Source organism: Phyllostomus discolor, chromosome 3 (assembly GCF_004126475.2).
Source record: "Phyllostomus discolor isolate MPI-MPIP mPhyDis1 chromosome 3, mPhyDis1.pri.v3, whole genome shotgun sequence".
Classification (NCBI taxonomy): Eukaryota; Metazoa; Chordata; class Mammalia; order Chiroptera; family Phyllostomidae; genus Phyllostomus; species Phyllostomus discolor.
The window spans coordinates 36,174,665-36,196,427 of record NC_040905.2 but is presented as its reverse complement, the minus strand read 5'-3'; the positions used below and the strand labels follow the sequence as shown (position 1 = coordinate 36,196,427).

The 21,763-nt window shown below is 37.7% G+C and overlaps 1 protein-coding gene across 1 annotated transcript in view; it reads left to right on the top strand.

The window, feature by feature from the left end:
- Window positions 1-15,775, top strand: part of DEPDC1B (DEP domain containing 1B) — a 61,795-nt gene extending 46,020 nt beyond the window's left edge. Inside the window, exons 8-11 of the mRNA XM_028523626.2 lie at window positions 7,358-7,524; window positions 9,249-9,425; window positions 13,413-13,598; window positions 14,786-15,775. Of these exons, the coding sequence (XP_028379427.1) occupies window positions 7,358-7,524; window positions 9,249-9,425; window positions 13,413-13,598; window positions 14,786-14,947 (692 nt within the window). The 3' untranslated portion in view covers window positions 14,948-15,775. The remainder of the gene's footprint in view (window positions 1-7,357; window positions 7,525-9,248; window positions 9,426-13,412; window positions 13,599-14,785) is intronic.
- Window positions 15,776-21,763: the final 5,988 nt, after the last annotated feature.

Genomic DNA, 21,763 nt, shown 5'->3' with positions numbered 1-21,763 from the left:
CTTACCATACACAAGGGTGACTATAATATAAAAGCTGGATACCAAGTGTTAGTGAGGATGTGGAGAATGTTGGGGGTGGGAATGTAAAGTGGCACATTTTTTATACACTTAGGGTGGTTCCTTAAAAAGTTAAACATGGAGCTACTATGTGATTCAGCAATTCTACTTTTAGGTATATGCCCAAGATAATTGAAGACATATGTCCATACAGCAACTTGTACACGAATGTTCATAGCAACATTACTCAGTATAGCCAGAAGGTACAAGCAACTGATATGTCCATCAAATGATGCATCACATGTAGTGTATCCTTGCTGTAGAATATTACTTATATGCTACACCATGGATGAATCTTGAAGACGTTATTCTCAGTGAAAGAAGCCAGACTCCAAAGATGACAATATTGTATGATTTCATTATATGAAATGTTCAGATCAGGCAGATCTATAGAGACAGAGATTAGTGGTTTCCAAGGGCTGGGAAAAGGTTATGGGAAGTAACTGCTAACAGGAATGGGGATTTCTTTCTGGAGTGACAAAAATGTTCTCGAATGAAATATGAAATAGTAGTGAGGTGCATAGCTTCATGAATATACCAAGCTCCCTCCCCCCAAAAAAAACCCTACAAAAAATAACAACAAAAAAACATTGAATTGTACACTAAAATAAAGATAGTCTCATAAAAAAGTGAACAAAGAAAAAAGGACAGATTCAACTGTAGGATTTTAAAAAAATAGAATATTGCAAATTAAAAAAAAAGCTTATTAGTCAGGATTAGGAACAGATTAGACAGTGCAGAAGAAAAGGTCAAGGAATTTAAATACATAGCATGAAAGCTAGCCTGAGCAAAGCACAGAGAGAGAGAGACTGGTGGGTGGGGACTGAACGGGACAGCCCCAGTGACAAACAGGACAGTATCCAGCAGTCTGCTATACATGTAATCAGAATCCCTGAGGGGGCTTCTCAGACTGGCGCACATACCTTTTTGCCACACCCCTGTCATTCTTAGAGTACTTCCTTGCACTACAGAATCATCTTGTACTTTCTTTCCCCAGTCCTAGAGTCAGCAGTTTCTTCAAGGATTCTTGGTTCCTTTTAGTAAAGAATGATATTTGGAAGCCAAGGTCTAGTGTTCAATGTGCTCATTGTTATTGGAGTTATGGTTCATAAAAAGAGAAGAATAGCACTTAAAAAAGGAACCAAATCTGTAATTTGATTTCCAGATTTCCATCAAAAATACTATTTGGGGCTGGGGGTGGTATTAAATTAGCAGAACAGAGACTAATATAATAGACTTCCCTGTGCACCGCCCCTAATTTAACACCACATTTACAACATTGTAAAGGCATCCATGTGTTTCTCTGTACATGGGAGCAAAATTTCTGGGTTTTTGGTATTCACTAGTTCTAGCAAGTTGCTTCCCAGAGTGGTTCTATTAGTAATTTACATTCCCATTAGCACTATATATTCCTACTTGAACATTTCCTTCCCAATATTTTGTTTCATCTGGCTTTTTAATTTTTCTGATCTGTTGGGTGTAAAAAGGAATCTTAATGATATTTATTGGTTATGTGGGTTTCATCTTGGGTGAAGTATTTGAACTGTTAACCCATTTTTTCTTTTGATTTTTTTTTTTTTGGTCATTTTAAAAATACGAGATCTGTCTGGGAAAAGTTCAGTCATTATTAATATAGAGAGAACGGTTTGCATGACATTGACGTAACCTGGCAGCCAAGGAGAGTGGACTGCAATGTGCATGCGTGAACAATGACAACTTCACTGTGTTAGTTACTGAGGTAGTAGATACCATTGAGTGAGCATGTGTACTGTGTGGCTGTCACATTCAATAGCCACACATGAGCGAGTCTAGAGCAACAAACCTACATCAAATTTTGCGTTAAGCTTGAACATTCATCCATGGAAACTATACAGATGATTCAGAAGGCCGCAGCTATGAGCAAGTGTTGATGGTCAGATTCATCATGACAGTGCGTCCACTCATGCATCACATCTTGTGCAGAGATTTTTGGTGAAACATCAAATCTGCCAGTTGACTCAGCCCCTCTACAGCCCAGATTTGGCACCCTGCATCTTCTGGCTTTTCCCAGAACTAAAATCATCTTTGAAAGGAAAGAGATTTCAGAATATTGGTGAGATTCAGGAAAATACGATGGGGCAACTTATGGCAATTGGGGGAACTGTGTGAGGTCCCCAGGAGCTTACTTTGAAGGGGACTGAGGTGTCATTGTCCTGTGTACAATGTTCCTTGTACCTTGTATCTTCTTCAATAAATGTCTATTTTTTATATCACGTGGCTGGATATCTTCTGGATAGACCTCATATATTCCGAATACTAATTCTTTTTACCTTCAGTCTGACAGGTATCATTTCCTAGTCTGTGGCTTGTCTGTGATTTTAACTATGAGCTAACGAGCTTTTATGTTTTACTTTGGTCGAATTAATTTACGTGTCTCATGAAATTTTTTTGTACGGTTTTATTTTATGTTTAGGTCTTGGAGAAGGGAAACAAAAGAAAAAATAAACAAGTGGGACTATATCAAACTAAAAAGTTTTTGCACAGCTGTTATGAATATCCATGTATAAGACTTCATATGAATATATGCCTTATTCAGGAAAATAGCTAGAAGTGTAATTGCTGGATCACATGGTAAATGTATGTTTACTTTTATGTGAAAGTGACAGGCTGTTTTCCAAAGTAGTTGGCCATTTTACATTCCCATCGATGATAGATGAGTCTTCCAGTACCTTCACATCTTTTTCAACACTTGATGTCATTAGTCTTTTAAATTTTAGCCATGCAGGTGGGTTTGTAATGGTATATATCTCTTTGGTTTTCATTTGCATTTTTCGATGACTAGTAATGTTGGGTGTTTATTCATTTGCTCAATGATCATTCATGTATCTTTTGTTAATTGTCTTGAAATTTTCTGCTCATTTTTTATTGCCTGTTTGTTCTCTTTGAGTTTTAAGAATTTGCTTGTTCTGCACGTAAGTCCTTTGTTAACTATATATATTTCAAATCTTTTTCCCTGGATTGTGGCTTTCTTTTTCTTTTCTTTCTCTCTCTCTCTGTCTGTCTTTCTTTCTTTCTTAAAAAAGATTTTATTTATTTACTTTTTAGAGATTGAGGAATGGAGGGAGAAAGCGAGGGAGAGAAACGTCAATGTGCGAGAGATACATGGATTGGTTGCCTGTTGCACGCCCCCACCTGGGGAACCTGGCCCACAACCCAGGCATGTGCTCTGACTGGGAGTCTAACTGGTGACATTTTGGTTCGCAGGCCAGCGCTCAATCCGCTGAGCCACCTAGCCAGGGCTCTTTTTCTTTTTCTTAACAATGTCTTTCAAAAGGCAAACAATTTTTTTTGATAAAGTTCACTTTATTGTTTTCTTTTATGGTTCATGCTTTTTATGTCCCAGGAAATCTTTGCCTAACTTTAAGTATTACACTCCTTCACATACAATGTCACTACGCTGTTACCGTATTCTTTCATTTTCTCCCTCTTGCCCTTTGTGCTATTGTTTCATACATTTTAGTCCTACATATGTTTTTTAACAGCATGTTATAAACCTTACTACACATTGTTGTCATTTTCTCTTTAAACAAGCAATTTTCTTTCAAAGAAATTAATGAAAATATAAGAAGTTTTATCTACCCATATATTAATCTTCTCTGGTATTCTTCATTCCTTTGTGTAGATCCAGGTTTTCATTTGGTATCAGTTTCCTTTTGCTTGAGAAGTATCCTTAACATTTGTTGTAATATAGGTCTTTTGGAAAATAAATAATCTGGGTTTGGAGGGGGGGTGGGACTCTGAAAACTTTTTTTTCTTCATTTCTGAAAAATATTTTAAATAAATACAGAATTCTAAGTTTAAAGTTTTTATTCTTTTAGCACTTTACAGATGTCAATCCCTTGTCTTCTGGTTTAAATAATTTCTGATGAAAAGTCCTGTGGTAATTCCTTATTTTTGTTCCATTGTACATTATGTGTCTTTTTTTCCCTCTGACGGCTTTTGAGGTTTTCTCTGCCACTGATTTTCAGGAATTTAAATATATATAATGTGCCTTGATGTGATTTTCTTTATGTTTATTGTGCTTTGATTCATTAAATTTCTTTGATCTGTTTATGTACAATATCATCATTGGAAACTTTTGGGCCATTATTTCTTCAAATATTTTCTCTACACCTCCTCTTTTCTAGATCACTTGACATTTTCTTATAGGTTGCTGCAGCTCAGTTCATCTTTTTTTCTCTCTCTGGTTGCTTCTATTTTGTCTAGTTCATATTACTGTGTATTTAAGTTTTTTTATTTTCTTTTTTGCAGCGTTTAATTTGTTATAGTTCTCATCCAATGAATGTTTGAGGCTTAGTATTTTTCAACTCTAGAAAATCCATTTAGTTCTCTTTTATATTTTCCATTTCTCTCCTCACTGTGTTCATATTTATTTTAAATATGTAAACATAGAATGCCTATGAATATGTAACATGTTTATATGCTAATACCTTTATCTATCATTTCCAAATTACTTTTTACTCTGGCAGCCAGTACAGAGAATAGATTGTAAGTGGATAACAAGGAAGAAGGAAGATGCAAAGTTCGGATGAAGTAGCAGCTGGAACTGGCAGGAAGTAATTAAATTCTGTATTTATTTCTCCTTGTGCTTTTTCCATGAAGCCTTCTATCCTGTTAGTCCACAAATCCCTTGTTCCAATTATAGAAGCAGATTTCACCTATCTTACTATGTTTTATGTGTATGTGTATATATAAAAAAACACCTAAGGCCTGTCTAGAAAGTATGTGATATGAAAGCCATGTGATATGAAAAACAGAGACATTTATTGAAGAAGATACAAGAAACATTGGACATAGGACAGTGACACCTCAGTCCCCTTCAAAGTAGGCACTTGGGGACCTCATACAGTTCTCCCAATCGCCATAAGCTGCCCTGTCATATTTTCCTGAATTTTACTGATAGTCTGAAATCTTTTCCCTTTCAAAGATGATTTTAGTTTTGGGAAAAGCCAGAAGATGTAGGGTGCCAAATCTGGGCTGTAGCAGGGCTGAGTCACCTGGCTGATTAGATGTTTCACCAAAGATCTCTGCACAAGACATGATGCGTGAGCACATGTAGTGGTGTGATGAAGCTGCCAATCACTGTTGCCCATAGCTGTGGCCTTCTGAATCATCTGAATAGTTTCCACAGAGGAATGTTCAGGCTTAACACAAAACCGATGCAGATTCATTGCTCTACTTGCTCGGTCATTTTGAATGCCATGACTACCCAGTACACATGCTCACTCAATGGTACCTACCACCCCCCTGACTAGTACAGTGAAGTTGTCACCGTTCATGCATACGCATTCCAGTTCACTCTCTTTGCCTGCCAGGCTATATTGATGTTGCACAAACAATTCTCATTATATTAACAATGGCTGGACTTTTTCCAGATTCCTATACAAGGCCTTAGTCCAGAAGTCCTTGTATATATGTGTATATGTAATATATATTATATATAAATACAAAACCCAGAATTCTCCAATGACTTCTCAGGTCACTTGTAATAAAATCCAAAATCATTAATGGTAGTTGACAAGGTTCTATGTGTCCCTTGGTTTCCCCTCTACTCTCCTTTCTGATTGAATATTCATTATACCCTGTTCTCTCTTCACACAGGCCTCACTGCTGTTCCTCAGAGACCTCAAACATACTCCCACATGAAAGTCTTTATAACTGATATTTCCTCTGCATTGAAATTTATCTCTTGATATTTCGCTGGCTTACTGTCATTCTTTCAGGTGGCTTCTGAAATGTTACCTGCTTAGAAAGAGACCTTCCCCGGAACACTAGAAGTTTTTCCCGTCACCCGCAGCTCCTGTCCTTTATTTTTCTCACGGCATTTCTCCACCTTAGATCATATTTATATATCTTTTTCCTTATTACCTGTTGGAATTGGAGCTTCATGAGATCAGATAGGAGTTCATTTCATTCCTCACTGTATTCTTTTTGAAACAGTTCCTGGAATATAGGCATGGCTTAATAAATATTTTTTAGATACATGAAGGAATTAAAATATGGTCATAAACATTTTTCCTTTTCATGGATTTAATTATGTTGAATTGAAAACAGATCTACATAAATGATACTAATAATCCACAGCAATATTTCTGGTAAACATTTAGGATCTGAACTGGGAATATAAAAGCTCCCTCCTCCAGTCCCCTTTCTCTCAATGCATATCCATTGCCTTTGGGATCAAACCCAAGCTCCTTAATCTGCCATTCAAGGATTTGTTGGATCTTGTCTCTGCTGGTATTTTTAGTTTCACTTCTATACTAAGCCCTTACCCTCACAGCCTATGCCGCATTCATGTTGAGTGACTTATAGTTCCCCTAATATGCTCCTTGCAGATGTTTCTTGCATCACCTCTTATATTTACATTTTGTCATTTATTTTTTGTGGATCTCTCCTTCTCACAGTTCGTACGCTCTTCAAAGGAAGGAAGCTGGCATATTTTTGTAATTCCAGGACCATAGTTCCTATTATATCATGCATGGTCAGAAAATATTTATGGAATGTAAAAGATGATTTTGCCTACAAGTCAGAGACTAGAAACTTGAAAAGGTTGGATCTGGACCAGTAAATTGGTGAAAGTAGTTTCATCTCTAGTGGTCTTGGAATGGCTGTGTCCACGGACAAATAGGGAGTTCATGATACTAGAATACCCTAATTTTTAGCAAAATCATACTGGGTGAGGACAAATGGCACACAATTGAATCAACCCCTTAACTAGAAGAAATTGCTTAAGTGGAAGGAAGGAGTATTGGACAGGTGTTATTGAGAAAGAAGCTGAGCTATTTGGCAGTGGACTAAGAGCATTAGGTCTATTATTCAGTCTTGGAGAATCATGTAGGATGGTATCTGCTTGTTATGAGGAAGTACTACAGCGGGGAGAATTCAGGGCATTGATGGCACATTCATGTCTTGCTTGTGTTATCTTGGACCTATTAACAGTGTGAGTGTTGTGGGGTAGGTTAGGCTCAGTCTGACTGCTCTTGGTTCAGTGGGTAAGAATGCTATGAAAGTTTAGTTGCATCTGTCAAGGGTGTGGAAGGGGAAGTGGCTGTATTTGTTTTATATATTTGTGAACACTAGATGGTTTGCATTTTCTGTGCTGAGTTGTGAGTGACAGTGGATCTATTGTTTAATGAGTTGATCCAGTATAGTTGAATATGTAAACATTTCTATATAATTTTAGTAATATATATTTTATAAAAATGTTAACATAAGAGAGTCAAGAGGTTTATACGGATTAAAAATTTTCTTTCTAAATCAGGTTTATTACAGGAAGAGAAAATGGCCATCGAAGCATTTCAGATTTGCTGCCTCCTCCTGCCCCCTGAAAATAGGAGAAAGTTACAGCTGTTGATGAGGATGATGACAAGGATCTGCTTAAATAAGGAGATGCCACCACTTTGTGATGGCCTTGGCACCCGAACACTGGTGGGTTGATTTCTAACATCTAACATGGCTTGAGGTTTGGGAATAAAATTCACCCGAGTAAAGGTCACCAGCTTGGTAACCAGAGGAAGGTACCCGGCAGACTTGCTTCACGTGCCATGGCTCGGAATCCACCCCGACTGGTCTTGTGCTTTTGTCTTAGGGTCTTAAAGAACATGAGGAAAAGCACAGAGTGAGTAGGGGTAGGCTCTTTAGTGCAGAGAAATCTGTGGTATCCTGCCTACTGTCAACACAAAGAGAAGGAAGGGTGAACAGAAGGGCGGAGGGATCTCTCGAGAAACCAATGGTCTCTCCTCCAGCTCAGAAAGGGTTGCAGAACCTGCAGCATATATAAGTGGAGTAAAATCGGGAAGAAGTAAAATACAGAGTTGGACAAGACAATTTGAAAGGAGGAAGAGAACTTGTATTCCCCGAGGTATTATCGAAGGGTCCATGAGTGAGGGTTTTTTTGTAAAATATTCTCAATTTTGCTTAAAATTGAGTAACTTTGAATTCTGCTTTGTAATGTCAGCATGTTTTAAAATAGGGTTTATGTTTAGAATTGCTCACTAGCTAAATTTCCTAATTTCTTTCAAAGACAAGGCTTGGAGTAAAATTGATGTTTTATTGATGTGTGTATGTTCCTTCCACATCCTGGTGAACCTCCATATCCCCCTGGGGGTCCATTGGCCCAGTTTGAGAAGTGGGGAGTGAGGTTCGAGGAGGACTCAGTGCCCATCAGAGTGATTCTTGACCTTTTTTGGGGGGTCGGGCTGGATGGTAGGGAAGCTAATGGACCTTTCTGAAACACTGAAGAAAAGTTTGCACTTATTCTCCAGAAGATTGCATGTGTAAAGTTTTGCACACAGTTTCAAGGCATTCATGGATTTCCTGGGCTTCACAGTCTTCTGGTAAAGAATCTGCATACACATAAATGTGAGTGAAGATGAAGTATCATCTGCAGTGTTGATAAAGTGACATCTTACTAAACAGAATTACATGCTTATAGGCTTTGAAGTAAGATTGTCAGCAATAAGATTAGTGAGAAAGAAAAAAAGAAGTCCCTCCAAAGGATAGAATTAAGAATGGAGTAGTTAATGTGAATTCTATGGAAGCAGCGGCTATAATACTTTTTATATCTCTGCTTACCATAAAGAGTCTCATCACTTAATACACTTCTTATAATGTCTCACAGTTTTCGTCAAAGGTGACCGTCAAGTGTATATTCAAAAGTCCTAGAGAAAATAACAGTTAAATAGGAAAATATATAACAGTTGAGCAACACAGACTGTGCTAGTAGATCTCTTTAAAAAAATGAATAATAAAATTAAGGTATTATCAAACTAAATGGCACCAAACTTGAGTGCTACATGATCCAGGTCATTTGGTAATGGTAATTTTCAGGATTTGTTTAAATATATATGCACATACATATTTAAAACCATTCGTGAAAGGGGTTTAGAAGCTATTCGGAAAAGCATCTCTGCTAAGTAAGTCTCTGTGAGATGCAGCACACATTCTGTTCATGCTGATTAACGAGAAAATCAGTCCATCTGAGATGACCAGGTGTGGCATGAGCCAGGTAGGGTGTGCACCCTATGCTGCGGGCCATTTCTCACTGACTAGTCACATTTGCATTTTGCAAATTAGATTGCACTCACCTCAGAGTAGAGAAAAAAAATCATCTGTATTTATTTTAAAATCCCCCCACCTTTTTTTTTTTTTAGATGATTCAGACATTTTCCCGTTGCATCTTGTGTTCCAAGGATGAAGTGGACTTGGATGAGTTATTAGCTGCTAGGTTGGTGACATTTTTGATGGACAATTACCAAGAGATTCTGAAAGTCCCTTTGGCCTTGCAGACCTCCATTGAGGAGCATGTAGCTCACCTACGAAGAGTGCAGGTAAAGGAAAGGATATTACTAGATCTTGTGAAATTGTCAGCAGAAAGTCTGTAAGCTTGGGACACTTCTTCGGACTTTACTTTATGAGGATTAAGTGAATTAATATGTACAAGGTGCTTACACCAAGACTTGGCACATAGTAAGCACTACGCATTTGTTACTCAAAATCTGTGGATTGCCTACTTGGTTGTGTTATATCCATGAAAGCTACATACTTTTGATTGCAAATTCCTTAAACGAATTTGTTCGGAGTCTATGTATACTTCCTGATGCAAATGATTTATGTGAAATACAGTCTTGATTCTTAATAGCTCTGCAACCTAGATGATGTTCATATTTGTACTGTATGGATGAGAAAACAGCAGCATGGAGAACTTAAGCAACTTGTCCGAGATCACAGAGCCAGGTTCACACTGATGAGATCAGCCTCCAGGATCAGTGCCCCTGTCTACCATGCCATGCTGCCTCACTTTACCATGTGATGTGGTAGAGGAACAAGAGCCATAAAGACCTGGGTCAAACTCATGGCTCTCCCCTTTCCTGGTTGTGTGGCGCTGGGCACATCCCTTAACCTCTAGGTTTTAGTTTCCGTAAGGGTTAAAATGGGCCACATGTGCTGTAGAACGTTGTTGGGCGGTGTTTCACAGTGTAGCACTACACTGGATTACTGCAAAGCCCTCTGCACGGCGTCTGACACACGGCAGGCAGTCTTTGAAAGGGAGTGTTGTTATTGTTGTTGCTATTATATTAAAATGATGCAAAAGAAATGTAATGTATTATTATTATGTGGACCCCACAGTGGGGTTTGTATGTCAGCCTGTGGAAGCAGAAACTTTTGGTAAGAAGTCTTTTGGGAGAAATTGTGTTTAGTTCCTTCTGCGTGATTGGACTCTTCACTAGAGCACTTTTTGAGGTTCCTCAGTTAAGGCCCAGGGAACTGCTGCCTTCCAGCGTATTAGTAAAAGAAGTAACTGTTTAGCTGTTTCCAGTGAGCAATTTAAAAGTTAAAATGAATTTTTTCTATTTTGATCATTATTAACTTAATACATTAAAGGAATTTGGAAAGTATAGAAAATATACACCAAAAATATCAGCTATACCAAATGTTCTGTAAATATTAGTCTTTCAGGTATTTTTCTGTTATCTTTTTTTCTTTCTTTTTCTCCCTTCCTCTCCCCCTCCCTTTCTCTCCTTCTCTTTCCCTTCCCGTCCCCTTCTTTCTCTTCTGTGTCTTTCATAACTTACTTTCTTTCACTTAATAATACAATAAGAAAAATTTCCCTCATCGTAAAATATTCTTGTTTGACACTAGAATGGCCAAGAGCACAGACTGGAGCTAAGAGGTGTTTGAATTCCTGGCATGTCCTTTATTAGCTGTGCGACCTTGCACACATTGTGTAACGTGTCTCTGCTTCGGCATCTGTCCCAACAACTGTCTTTCTTCATTTGTCCAATGGGATGATAGTAGTTAATGCCTGCCTTCCAGGTTGCTTTGGGTATTGAATGGCTTAAAATGTCAAGTGCTCAGAATAATGTTTATCACATAGTAAGCTCTCGGTTGGTAGTTTTATCATCACTGTTGTTCCACAGTGTCGTTGCTGTTGGTAACATAGTGTTTCACAATATGCTTATACCATAACTTATTTAAATGCTTTACTTTGGTTGGTATTGTTTCCATTTTTTTCTTTTGTGAGCAATGTGACAGTAAATGTTTTTATAGCCAGCTTTTGTTATTGTTGTTGTTGTTGTTGATCCATGATTATTTTCTAAGAATAAATTCCTAGGAACAGCATTGCATGGTAAAGGCCATGAATGTATTTTAAGTGTTGGTTGCATGTTGCCAAATTTCCCTTCTGAACAATCATTCCGATTTATATCCCTGTTAGTAGTACAAGACAGTGTTCATTTCTCTGCACCCTTTCCTACTTTGGGTGTTCTCATTAAAATACATACCTTTGCCATTTCAACAGGCGAAAAGCCTAATCTTACTGCTGTTTTACTTTAATCTCCCTGCCTCTTCTTGATATTTTTCTGAGTCAAATTTAAAAAACAAACCAAAAGAAATACTTCACTGAATTCCTGCAAGGAAAAGTGGTTGCAAGAGTTGCGTTGCACAGTATACTGGCTGGTTTTGTGTATTCACATAGCACCGGCACCTATCAGTGACTTGTACTCGTCAGCCCTTCGCTGTCAGTTGAAGATCGGAAGGCTCAGCTGTGATGATTAATTTAGCTGTGAAGGCACTGAATAAAACCAGTAACTGCTGAATTGTCCGATGTTGTTTTCTCTCTTAGAATTATCCAGTGGAATTGCCACAGAGCTGTTTGTTTTAGTACTTAGCTCCTGCAGATCTCTGTTCTCTTGCGTAGACTGCTTAGCCCCTGCATCATGACACAGTCAGGGCAACGCTTCTCTGAGAGCGAGCAGGGTTCCATGGGCTGTTCTGGTGACTTGTCAGGGGCAGCTTCGGGCTGACTCCGGGAGAGATCAGTTGTGAGGTTGGCATTGGTTCTTTGCACTAACTTTCTATCAACCTTGTTTGCAATCCTCCTCTTCCTCTTGTGCCCCTTAATCACAGGTGTCTAGTGTTTTCCTCCTGTCCTAGGCTCTGCCTGTCACCTTGTACCTAGGACTCACACTTTACTCCGACCCTGTCTTGCTGTTTCTGGCCTCCTTGCATGGAATGAAAAAAGAAAGTGTCATGTGTACATATGCCTTTTCCTTCATGCTACTGGTCTGCCTCTCCTAGGTTGTCTGTAGCTGGCCTGGTAAACTGATAGTGAGGCCTGGAATGCACTTAAGGGAATAACTCTTCTTGGCAACATTTATTTTTTAACTATGGCTTCTGGAAAAAAAATCTTAAGCCAAAGAAGTAAGTGTAATAGTAGTAATTTTATCCACTGCAGGAGAACAATAGGTGCTGTATTTTTGAGAAGATGACCCCCTTGGACTCTGAAATTAAACAATATTTTTATGCTCATCCGAGGACATGCTTATTTATTTTAGAGAGAGGGGCAGGGAGGAAGAGAGGGGGAGAAACATCAATGTGAGACCAAAACATTGATCAGCTGACTCTTGCATCTGCTGTGACTGGGGACCGAACCCGCAGCCCCGGCATGTACCCTGACCAGGAACTGGACCTGTGACCTTCTGGTCTACCAGACAGTGCTCCAACCAACTGAGCCACACTGGCCAGGGCTAAAATTAATTATTTTTAATGGATACTCATTTGTTCACAGGGCTTGGCATCATCCTTCCTCTCATTTCTCTCTTTTCTTTTTGTCCTGTTGCACTGTCTGCACATTTGTTGTTTGCACCTGATTCTCACTGTTTACGTGTTTGGAAGAAAGTTGCAGTACTTCCCTCTCTCTGACAGCTGAGCTGGGTGTGCCTCTGTTCGTCCCCAAGGGAGGGAGGACCAGGCTCTTCAGGTGGGGGAAGGAACCTGGATAATTCACTGTGTGTCCAACATTGTCCCTGTTTTGAATTGTTTATAGTCAACATTTTCAGTTTATGTTTCAACTTCAGACCTTGTTAATTAAGAGGGCATTTGGTTTATTAAAATGGCTCTTGGGTTTAAAAAGGTAAAAATCTCTTTTAAAACCGTGACATTAAGTGATTTTTTTTAAGTTCTGGAAACACTTGAACTTTTTAGTATGGAGTTTTCCCCAGTGGAACTGAGAAATGGCACTGCATTCCTCATAGGAGATATTCTGTGTTTGAGCTGAACAAGTTTTTTTTTTTTTTTTAAGATTTTATTTATTTATTTTTAGAGAGGGAAGGGAGAGAGAAAGAGAGAGAAACATCAATGTGTGGTTGCAGGGCCAACCTAGGCATGTGCCCTGACTGGGAATCGAACCTGTGATGCCTGGTTCGCAGCCTGTGCTCAATTCACTGAGCTACGCCAGCCAGGGCCAAGCTGAACAAGTTTTTGTAATTTATTTGAAAATACAATGTTTTCTTTCACTCTTAATTCTTCTGCCTCAGATAAAGTATCCTGGAGCCGACATGGATATCACTTTATCTGCTCCATCATTTTGCCGTCAAATCAGTCCAGAGGAATTTGAGTACCAAAGAGCGTACGGCTCTCAGGAACCTCTGGCGGATTTGTTAGAGGAAGTTATCACAGATGCCAAACTCTCTAGCAAAGAGAAGAAGAAAAAACTGAAGCAGGTAAAAAGGATATTCTTTATTATCTTATCTTCTTCCAGTTGTTCTTATGTGTTTTTAAATTCTCTATTGTAATAGGCTTCATATGAATCTCATCTTCTGCGATAGCAGTTTTGAAAATATATTTTTTAGTTTATGTATTCTAGAAGTCTCACTGATTTACACAGTTGTCAATTTCTCATATCTTTATTTTCCAGTGTAGATCTTTTATCATTATTGAACTCTTGATTTATTCTCTAATGTTTGTCTTTTATTCTGATATGGGCATATGATATGAATTAGTGGAATAATTACTTTAAATCTAGGGAAGCTATTAAATGAGGACAGATTTCTTTGAAAGGCAAATCAGACTGAATTTACAAATATAAAATGTCTAGAAATTAAAAGCCTTTGGTGTTAGCTATCCAGAGTCAAATTTGTTTCTTGCCTCAGGCATTACTAAGTTTTTAGTTCCTACTAGACAACATGGATTAGGGTTTCAGAGAATAGTTTTCAGCTCAGAACAGATTTACTATGACCATTCTTAAATTATTGACCCAAGACTGAGGGAACAGTTCTTATTTTTGAAGATCGATTCCCGATCACACTGCACGCAGGGTGACACAGGGCGCTCCAGTTCTGGGTTCCCAGTCATGTTCTTCTCAGTGAGTTTGAAGAAGGGTTCAGTAGTGAGGAACAACTTATTGCCTCTTTTTAAGCTTTTTTCATAGTATGATATAAACCAAAATGTCTTCATTTGGGCAGAAGCAGGTGGGGCTGGAGATGCAGAGAAAGGTTGAAATGTGGTTGGACCAAAATTTTCTGATTATTTAGAATGTAAGTTATTTTCAAGTCAGATTACTTGTGCCTATTTTAAAAGTAAGCCTTACTTATTGTTGGCAGCAGGGGAAGTTTCAAGAAATGTTACTTAAATGAGAAGTTTATTTGAAGATTGGACCAAATTAAAGATGTGTTAGATACATAGAAAATGGAATCAAATGATTTCACATATGGAAACATACAGATTTGTGTCGAAGTAAATTTGTGATCTGTTTTCTTCTTTGTTCTCTTTTCTGATGGCAAACAATAAACATTCAAGCAAAGCAGAAATAGGGAAATTTTGGGAGCAGGAGCTTTTAAAATTAGATTGCCCAGTTTTATTGGCTCTTATCTGTGTGATGGATTCAGTGTGGATCATTGTTTTTTTGTAGTTTCAAAAATCCTATCCTGAAGTCTACCAGGAACGATTTCCTACACCAGAAAGTGAAGCACTTCTGTTTCCTGAAAAACCAAAAGCAAAGCCTCAACTCCTAATGTGGGCACTAAAAAACCCCTTCCAGCCGTTTCAAAGAACTCGAAGTTTTCGGATGTAACACTTCCACAGCTGGTAGAGACCTCTGATGCTGTTTTGAGTAAATGAGTGATTAGAGAGTATGATTGTGGAAGAAAGAAGAACAGAAAATAGAGACTACTGAAATATCAATATGATCTGACCTCACAAAGTTTTCTTTGAGCCATTACCAGTATTTTTCTGAAACTCAGTGCTATTTTGAAAGTGTACAAATCAGTTAAACATGAAATGAATATATAGTGGTCATGTTAACATGTTTATAATTATTTGAAAGCTAAGGGTATTTTTATTTGTTATTTTTCACGGTGTTTATGAGATATTTGTGTATTCATTTTTGTGCGTAGTTATTGTCGTCTTTGTTATAACCAAGTCTTAGAAATGGTGCACACATTTGAATAGGGCACTGGGCCCTATTCAAATGTTACCATGGTCACTGTGATACTGTTGACTTAACAGTCATTCATGATATTTCCTGTGTGAATTGTGTTTTTCCTTGTTGTAGAAAGATTTTTAAATGTTCTGTGTTGTGATGGCGGTGTGTTTCATTGGCAATTTGTTGGATGCAGATTTTACTAAAGCTGGTTCTTTTATGACATATGCATTAGTTGGTGTTTACCTGTAAGCTGAGTAGCTTTCCACAAGCCCGCAGTGGTATAATTTCAGTCTTGGCTAGAGGTGGAAAACTGAACGTGTCCCTTTAGACATGTGATTCTAAGTCAAATCTTCGTTAGTTCATGAAAAACACAAATGGGTTAAGTAAAATGAGACTACCTTCTTTATAAATGTGTGCACATTTCCCCCAACTTCTTCATCCTTTTTAAAGTAAGTAGAATGTAAATAAATACTGTTTTTAAAAAATATTGTACATGGTGTTTCTTTTTGGGGGGCATTTATTTAAGTTAGAGAATACCCTCAGATACTTAACATCACGTTGCCTTGGCCCCTGTTCTCAGATTAGTCATTTATTCTATGATAGAAGAAATAGATTTGGGGTTTGTACCAGCCTTTGGGAGGGTGCCCTGTCCATTCCTTTTGCTTTGCTTTATGCCTTTGCAAATAGAGGAACACTTGGATTAGGTGGTATCTCGAAGGCTTCTGAGGGCCACTACCCCAATAAGAAGAGTGAACTCACTGACGCATGTGCTCTGCTCTTCGTGGTTTTCCCTGCTCGGGGGTCTGCTCCTGCTCTTCTGGAGCAAAGTGCCTCCGACAATGGGCTCAGACTCTGCCCACATAAAAATGGACAAAAGTATTTGTGCTAGTTTGGGTCCCACCTTACTTTATATATATAAAGCAAATATATAAAGTAATGGGGTTTTTTTAGTGTTTCCGTATTTATTCTCAAACCTTGGAATTCTGTTAGAGCAAAGAACAAGTGTACTTTTTACTCAGTTTGCCTCCAAAGTCAAGTTTGCTGTCCAGAGTCTCCTCTCCTGCTTTATCTTTGGAAATATATGTTAAGTTTTCTCTTTTCCCCTTAATATTACTTTTCTTTTAAGTATACCATACTTATGGAGAGGTCATAAAACATCACCATCACCTAAGTGTGAAACTGAAAAATGGATAATACCAGTTTTTCAAAGTGGTTGTACCAATTAACACTCTGTCAGCAGTGTATGAGTTCCTTTCATTTAACATCCGCACCAAAATGTAACCATTGTCCGGGTTTGAATTGTCCCTCTGGTGGGTGAATCTCATTATGGTTTCAGTTTGCATTGTTAATACGGTTAAAGACTATTTCCAAATATGGTTTTACTTTTCCCACTTTTGTTGAGATTTTGATATCAGATTATCAAACTAAACATGTACACAAAAACACAGCTTAAGATTTTGACTCTGATTGTATTGAATTTGTAAGTCAACTTGGAGAGACTTCTATCTTTACAGCATTAAGTCTTCTAGTCCATGAACATAGTTTATGCCTTCATTTATTTAGAATAAGTGAGAAGAATATTCAAATTTGTTTGTAAAGTTTGCAAATGTTTTTTAGACTTCCTAGGTATTAGATATGTTTAACAAATGTAAGTATTAAAATTTTCAAATATATGTGAAAGTAAAGGTAATAGTACTCATCCCTAGCTTCAACAGTTATTATATAACTGATAGGTACCTTGATCTTTGATTCTATTATAAATAAGGTTATTTTAACATTCCTGTTTTCTGTTTGTTGTGTATAGTGTGTGTGTGGATGTGTAGTATATTTTGTGTACTGATTTTTGTACCTAACAACTTTGCTAGACTCCTATTATAAACATCTAGTATGATTCTTTTGAATTTTCTACATTCATTATGTATAAGCAGACAAAGACTTTGGTTTTTATTTCTGTGGTTGAAAGCACTTAAAATGTTCCCAAATCCCTGCCTCTTGGTCCTTACGCTGTTGTGTCATCTTCTTTCCTTGAGTGGGGTGTGGGTTGGCTCTAGTGACACACGTAACAAATTTAATACGGCACAAAGTGGTAGGATATCGCTTCTGAGAATAGACTACAAAAAGGTTCTGGCTTCCATCAGCTTACCCTCTCTCTCACTCTCTCCCTGGCTTGCTCTGAGGAAAGCCAGCTGATCTGTTGGGACCTGCCCTATGGAGAGGCCCATCAGGCAAGGAACTGATGTCTCTTCCCAATAGCCAGTGAAGACGTGAGGCCTACCCACAGCTGTGTGAGTGGTCTTGGAGGTGGATCTTCTGAGGCTTGCCAACAGACACGTGAGTGACCTTGGAAGTGGGATCTCCTTTAGTCAGGCCTTGAGATAAAGTTAGCTAACACCTTAATTGCAGCCTGGGTGAGGCCCTAAGCCAGAGGACTTAACTAAGCCATGTCTGGATTTCAAACCCACAGGAACTATGAGATAATAAATATTTGTTGTTTTAAACCACTTAATTCTGGGGTTATTTGTTAAAGTGGTAGGGCAATAGATATGATATCATTTCTAATTCTTATTTCTTCTCTCCCTCCTTGCCACCTTTATTTTGTTAGTTTATCGTTATGAAATGTCACTATCTCTTGTATTTGTTTGCAGTTTTTCTGTATACTTGTATTTTGTGTCCCTTGTAAACAGCATGCAGCTGGATTTTTTTTGAAGTTTGACTTTTCTTCTTTTTTATTATTTATTTATTTTTAGAGAGGAAAGTGGAGGAGGGGGAGATCAATGTGTGGTTGCTGGGGGCCATGGCCTGCAACCTAGGCATGTGCCCTGACTGGGAATCGAACCTGCCATGCCTGGTTTGCAGTCTGCACTCAGTCCACTGAGCCACACCAGCCAGGGCTAGCTGGATTATTTTTTAAAGATGCCAACTAAACAATCTTTAAATTTAGACACATTTTATATCTTCACCTGAGGATATAATTACTGATTTTAGAGAGAGGGAGGGAGACAGGAGAGAGAGAGAGATGTCAATCAGTTGCCTCTTGTACACTCACTGACCGGGGATTGCATCCACAAGCTAGGTATGTGCCTTGACTGGGGATTGAACCCACAACTTTTTAGTGCATGGGATGACTCTCCAACCAGCTGAGTAACCGGCCATGACTAGACAAAGTACATGTAATATAATTAGTCCGTATTATATAAGTCTTTATTAATACTTTCTCTTTTTTTCTTCACTTTCTTGCCTTTGTTCACATTTAAAAATAATTTCCTGTTTTCTACTAATTGAAACTGAAGCATTTTTTCTAATCTTGTTGAGTCCCTAGAAATTATATTTTGCATACTAATTTATCAAAGTTAAAAGTTAGTACTTTTTACTCTCAGACTACTCAGGGACCTTATAAACACTAAGAACATCCTATCAAGTGACATACTATTGTAATGTAATTTAATTTTTTAAACTTCATACCATATTGTTACTATAAGTAGTCCTTGTTGATCAGACTTACCCACATATATTTATTTTACCACTTTCTTCTTTTTCTGAAAATGCATTCTTTAGAATTTATCTTTAGTAAGGGTATTTGTCTGAAAACCTTTTTTTTATTTTGCCCATATTCTTTTTCTAACAGTTTTATTGAGATAATTAACATACCACACAATTAACTCATGGTTTTTGGTATGTTACAGTTTTAATTTTTTAAAAGTTGTGGCAAAATATGCATAACATAAAATTTTACCATTTTAATCATCTTTAACTGTAAAGAATGTCATTCTTTAAAGATATTTCTGTGGTGTATAGAATTCTGGGTTGATAGTTATTTTAGTACGTTGTAGCTACCATTCTTTTATTAGCCGACCTCCGCTGTTAGTGTTGAGAAGTCAGCTGTCACTCTCATTGTCACTTACTTATAGATGTGCCTTTCTTTGCAGGCTGCTGTTCAGGATTTCTTCTGTGTCTTCGGTAGTCTTCAGTTTGCGTGATACCCTTTTTAAACAGTTATTCTGCTTGGGACTTGTGGGTTTTTAAAATAAGAGGATCGAAGTCTTTCATCACTTCAAATACTGTCTTTGTCACGGTCTCTCTGCTTTTGCATCTCTAAACATTTGTTAGGTATTCTCACTCTGTGCTCTGTTCTTTCACAAGGCTGTCTTTCTGTGCTGCGTTTCTTCCATTTTGGCCCTTGTTAAATTCCTATATTCACTGTTATGGAATTTGTATCCATTTTATAGCTCAGGAGAGGGAAACTCAGTGAGTTTGGGTAACTTCAGTGAGATTACCCAGCTTGTGAGTGACATAGTAGCCAGTGGTAGCTAGCTGTGTCTGACTGCAGAGCCCAGGCTCCTGAGTAATGTCTTATTACCTCCCAGGGAGCTCTACTTTATGGTTTTTATGAACAATTTTTAGATACTTATGCATAAGCTCATGTTATTTTTTCAGCCTATACTTTCCAAATCTCAAATTTTTCTTTGATTTGCAGCGTTTTCATTGTCCTAACCTAGTTTTGCCAGATTCATTTCCAGTCTCTTTTGGTCACTTTCTTTTGGTCACCTGGTGATGATTTTTTACCTAGTTTCCCACAAATTCCCACGAAAAGTACCACAATAGTGATGAAAACCAAGTATTCCTTTGGAGCTCTGTGAACACAATCATGTATTATTTTTATTTGTAGGTTTGATTTTTAAAGTAGTTTTATCTTCATGTATAATTGCTGTTATTTTTAGGTTGATATAAGTAGAAAATGACAGTGATTATCATGATCACAGAGACTATAATAAGGAATTTATCAAGTGAGTGTTCTGTATGGAACATCTGAGAGTAGTACTGCACATTTTTAAGGCTGAAATACCTGCTGTGTGAGCAGGGTGATGGAATTCAGCCATTCATCATTCTGACTTCTCACACCTCCAGGTGTACCTTCAGGGAAGTCTTATCTGGGGCCTAGCAGGTGTAACAGACACATGGGTCATGACTTAGCATTTGTGTTATCTGGGAGCAGATTCTGATTCTAGAAGAGAGTTTCTGTTCATTTTTTATAGGCATTGTAACTTGAAAGGAGCCAGCATTTATGAAACTGCTTGCATATAAGAAGAGGAAACTAAATATCTCTGTGTTTGAAATGTCATAAAAATCTTTTATTGTGATTAAGAGGAATCAATTAAAATGGCTCTTTACTATATGGGTGTGGCTTACATTAAATTATATCTTTACTTTCATCCTCAAGAACAAAAAACTTCAAACATTGAGTGCCTGGAGTGAAGTAAGGCTATTAAGAGGCAACTCAACTATTCCTATCCACCTTTATAGTATTTGCCTAAATTTGAAGTATTCACTTGAGAATGAGACATCGGAAATTCTAATCTTAGGGCATTGGAATCATTTGTGCATTTCCTTGCTTAAGACAACATAGCCTGCAAAAAGTATAATACCTTGACATCTTTGCATATGGGGTCTTAACAGGCAAACAAACTAATATATACACTATGATTATTGGGCCTTTAAAAAATTATTTGCTCCTAGGTATCTGAGTGATTTGAAAGTTGAGATCTAGGACTACATTAGTAAACAGAATTTGCTTCTTTGTGTCAACTTGGAAATGCATTTATGATTTAATTTTATAGAACAAATGTACCGCCTGGAATAAGTGAAAGAAGTATTCACTAACAGTATCCTGAGTAACTCCTGATGAAGTTTTTGGTGTTTCACTGTCTAGTTAATAAAATAAAAGCTTAATATTCAAGCTTTTAATTTGAGGGAATAAACGGAAACAATAATAAGAAAGGAGGGTCAATTTTTAAAAAGGTCAGGATCAGTTGCTTTGTGCATATTTGTGTTATATAAGTTTTATAATTTCCTAATGAATGTAAGATTTAATTAAACATGTGCAGTTTTTCAAAATTGCACCTTTGAGTATTAAGTGAATTGCTTGCTTCACTTGAGGATCTAGAATAAATTGTTTTCCATAAACCATGCCTATCAAAGCAAAAAAATAATTATGTATTTGGCTAAGTCTGCTCACTCTCTATTATCTCCTTTGGGGGCTCTTCTGTCAAAACTGAGAATACATTATACCCAGAGCCTTTTCTATGAGAGTATAGCAAGTTACCCTTCCTCCTTCGGCCCCCTCAGATTCCACACATTGCGGTCAGCCTCCCTCTAGTAGCGATGACAAAGTGTCTTCGTGGGCATTATAGTGAGACAGATGCAGCCCTGTTTAAAAGAAAAGACACCAGAGGACTAGACAGTATTTTATTTTCATAACAAATAAGTACACTACAATTGATACTTAAAATTGAAGTACTTTTGTTTCGATTAGTTGTGGGCTAATCCAACATAGGCATAAAGAAGCCTGTTGCTCACTGTTTCCACTAAGAACCTGTGACCTATTGAAGAGTCCTGGCAGCAAACATTTCAGTGATAATCGACCAAGACAGCGGCAGGTTTGCTGCTGAAAAGTCCTTATGCCAAGAG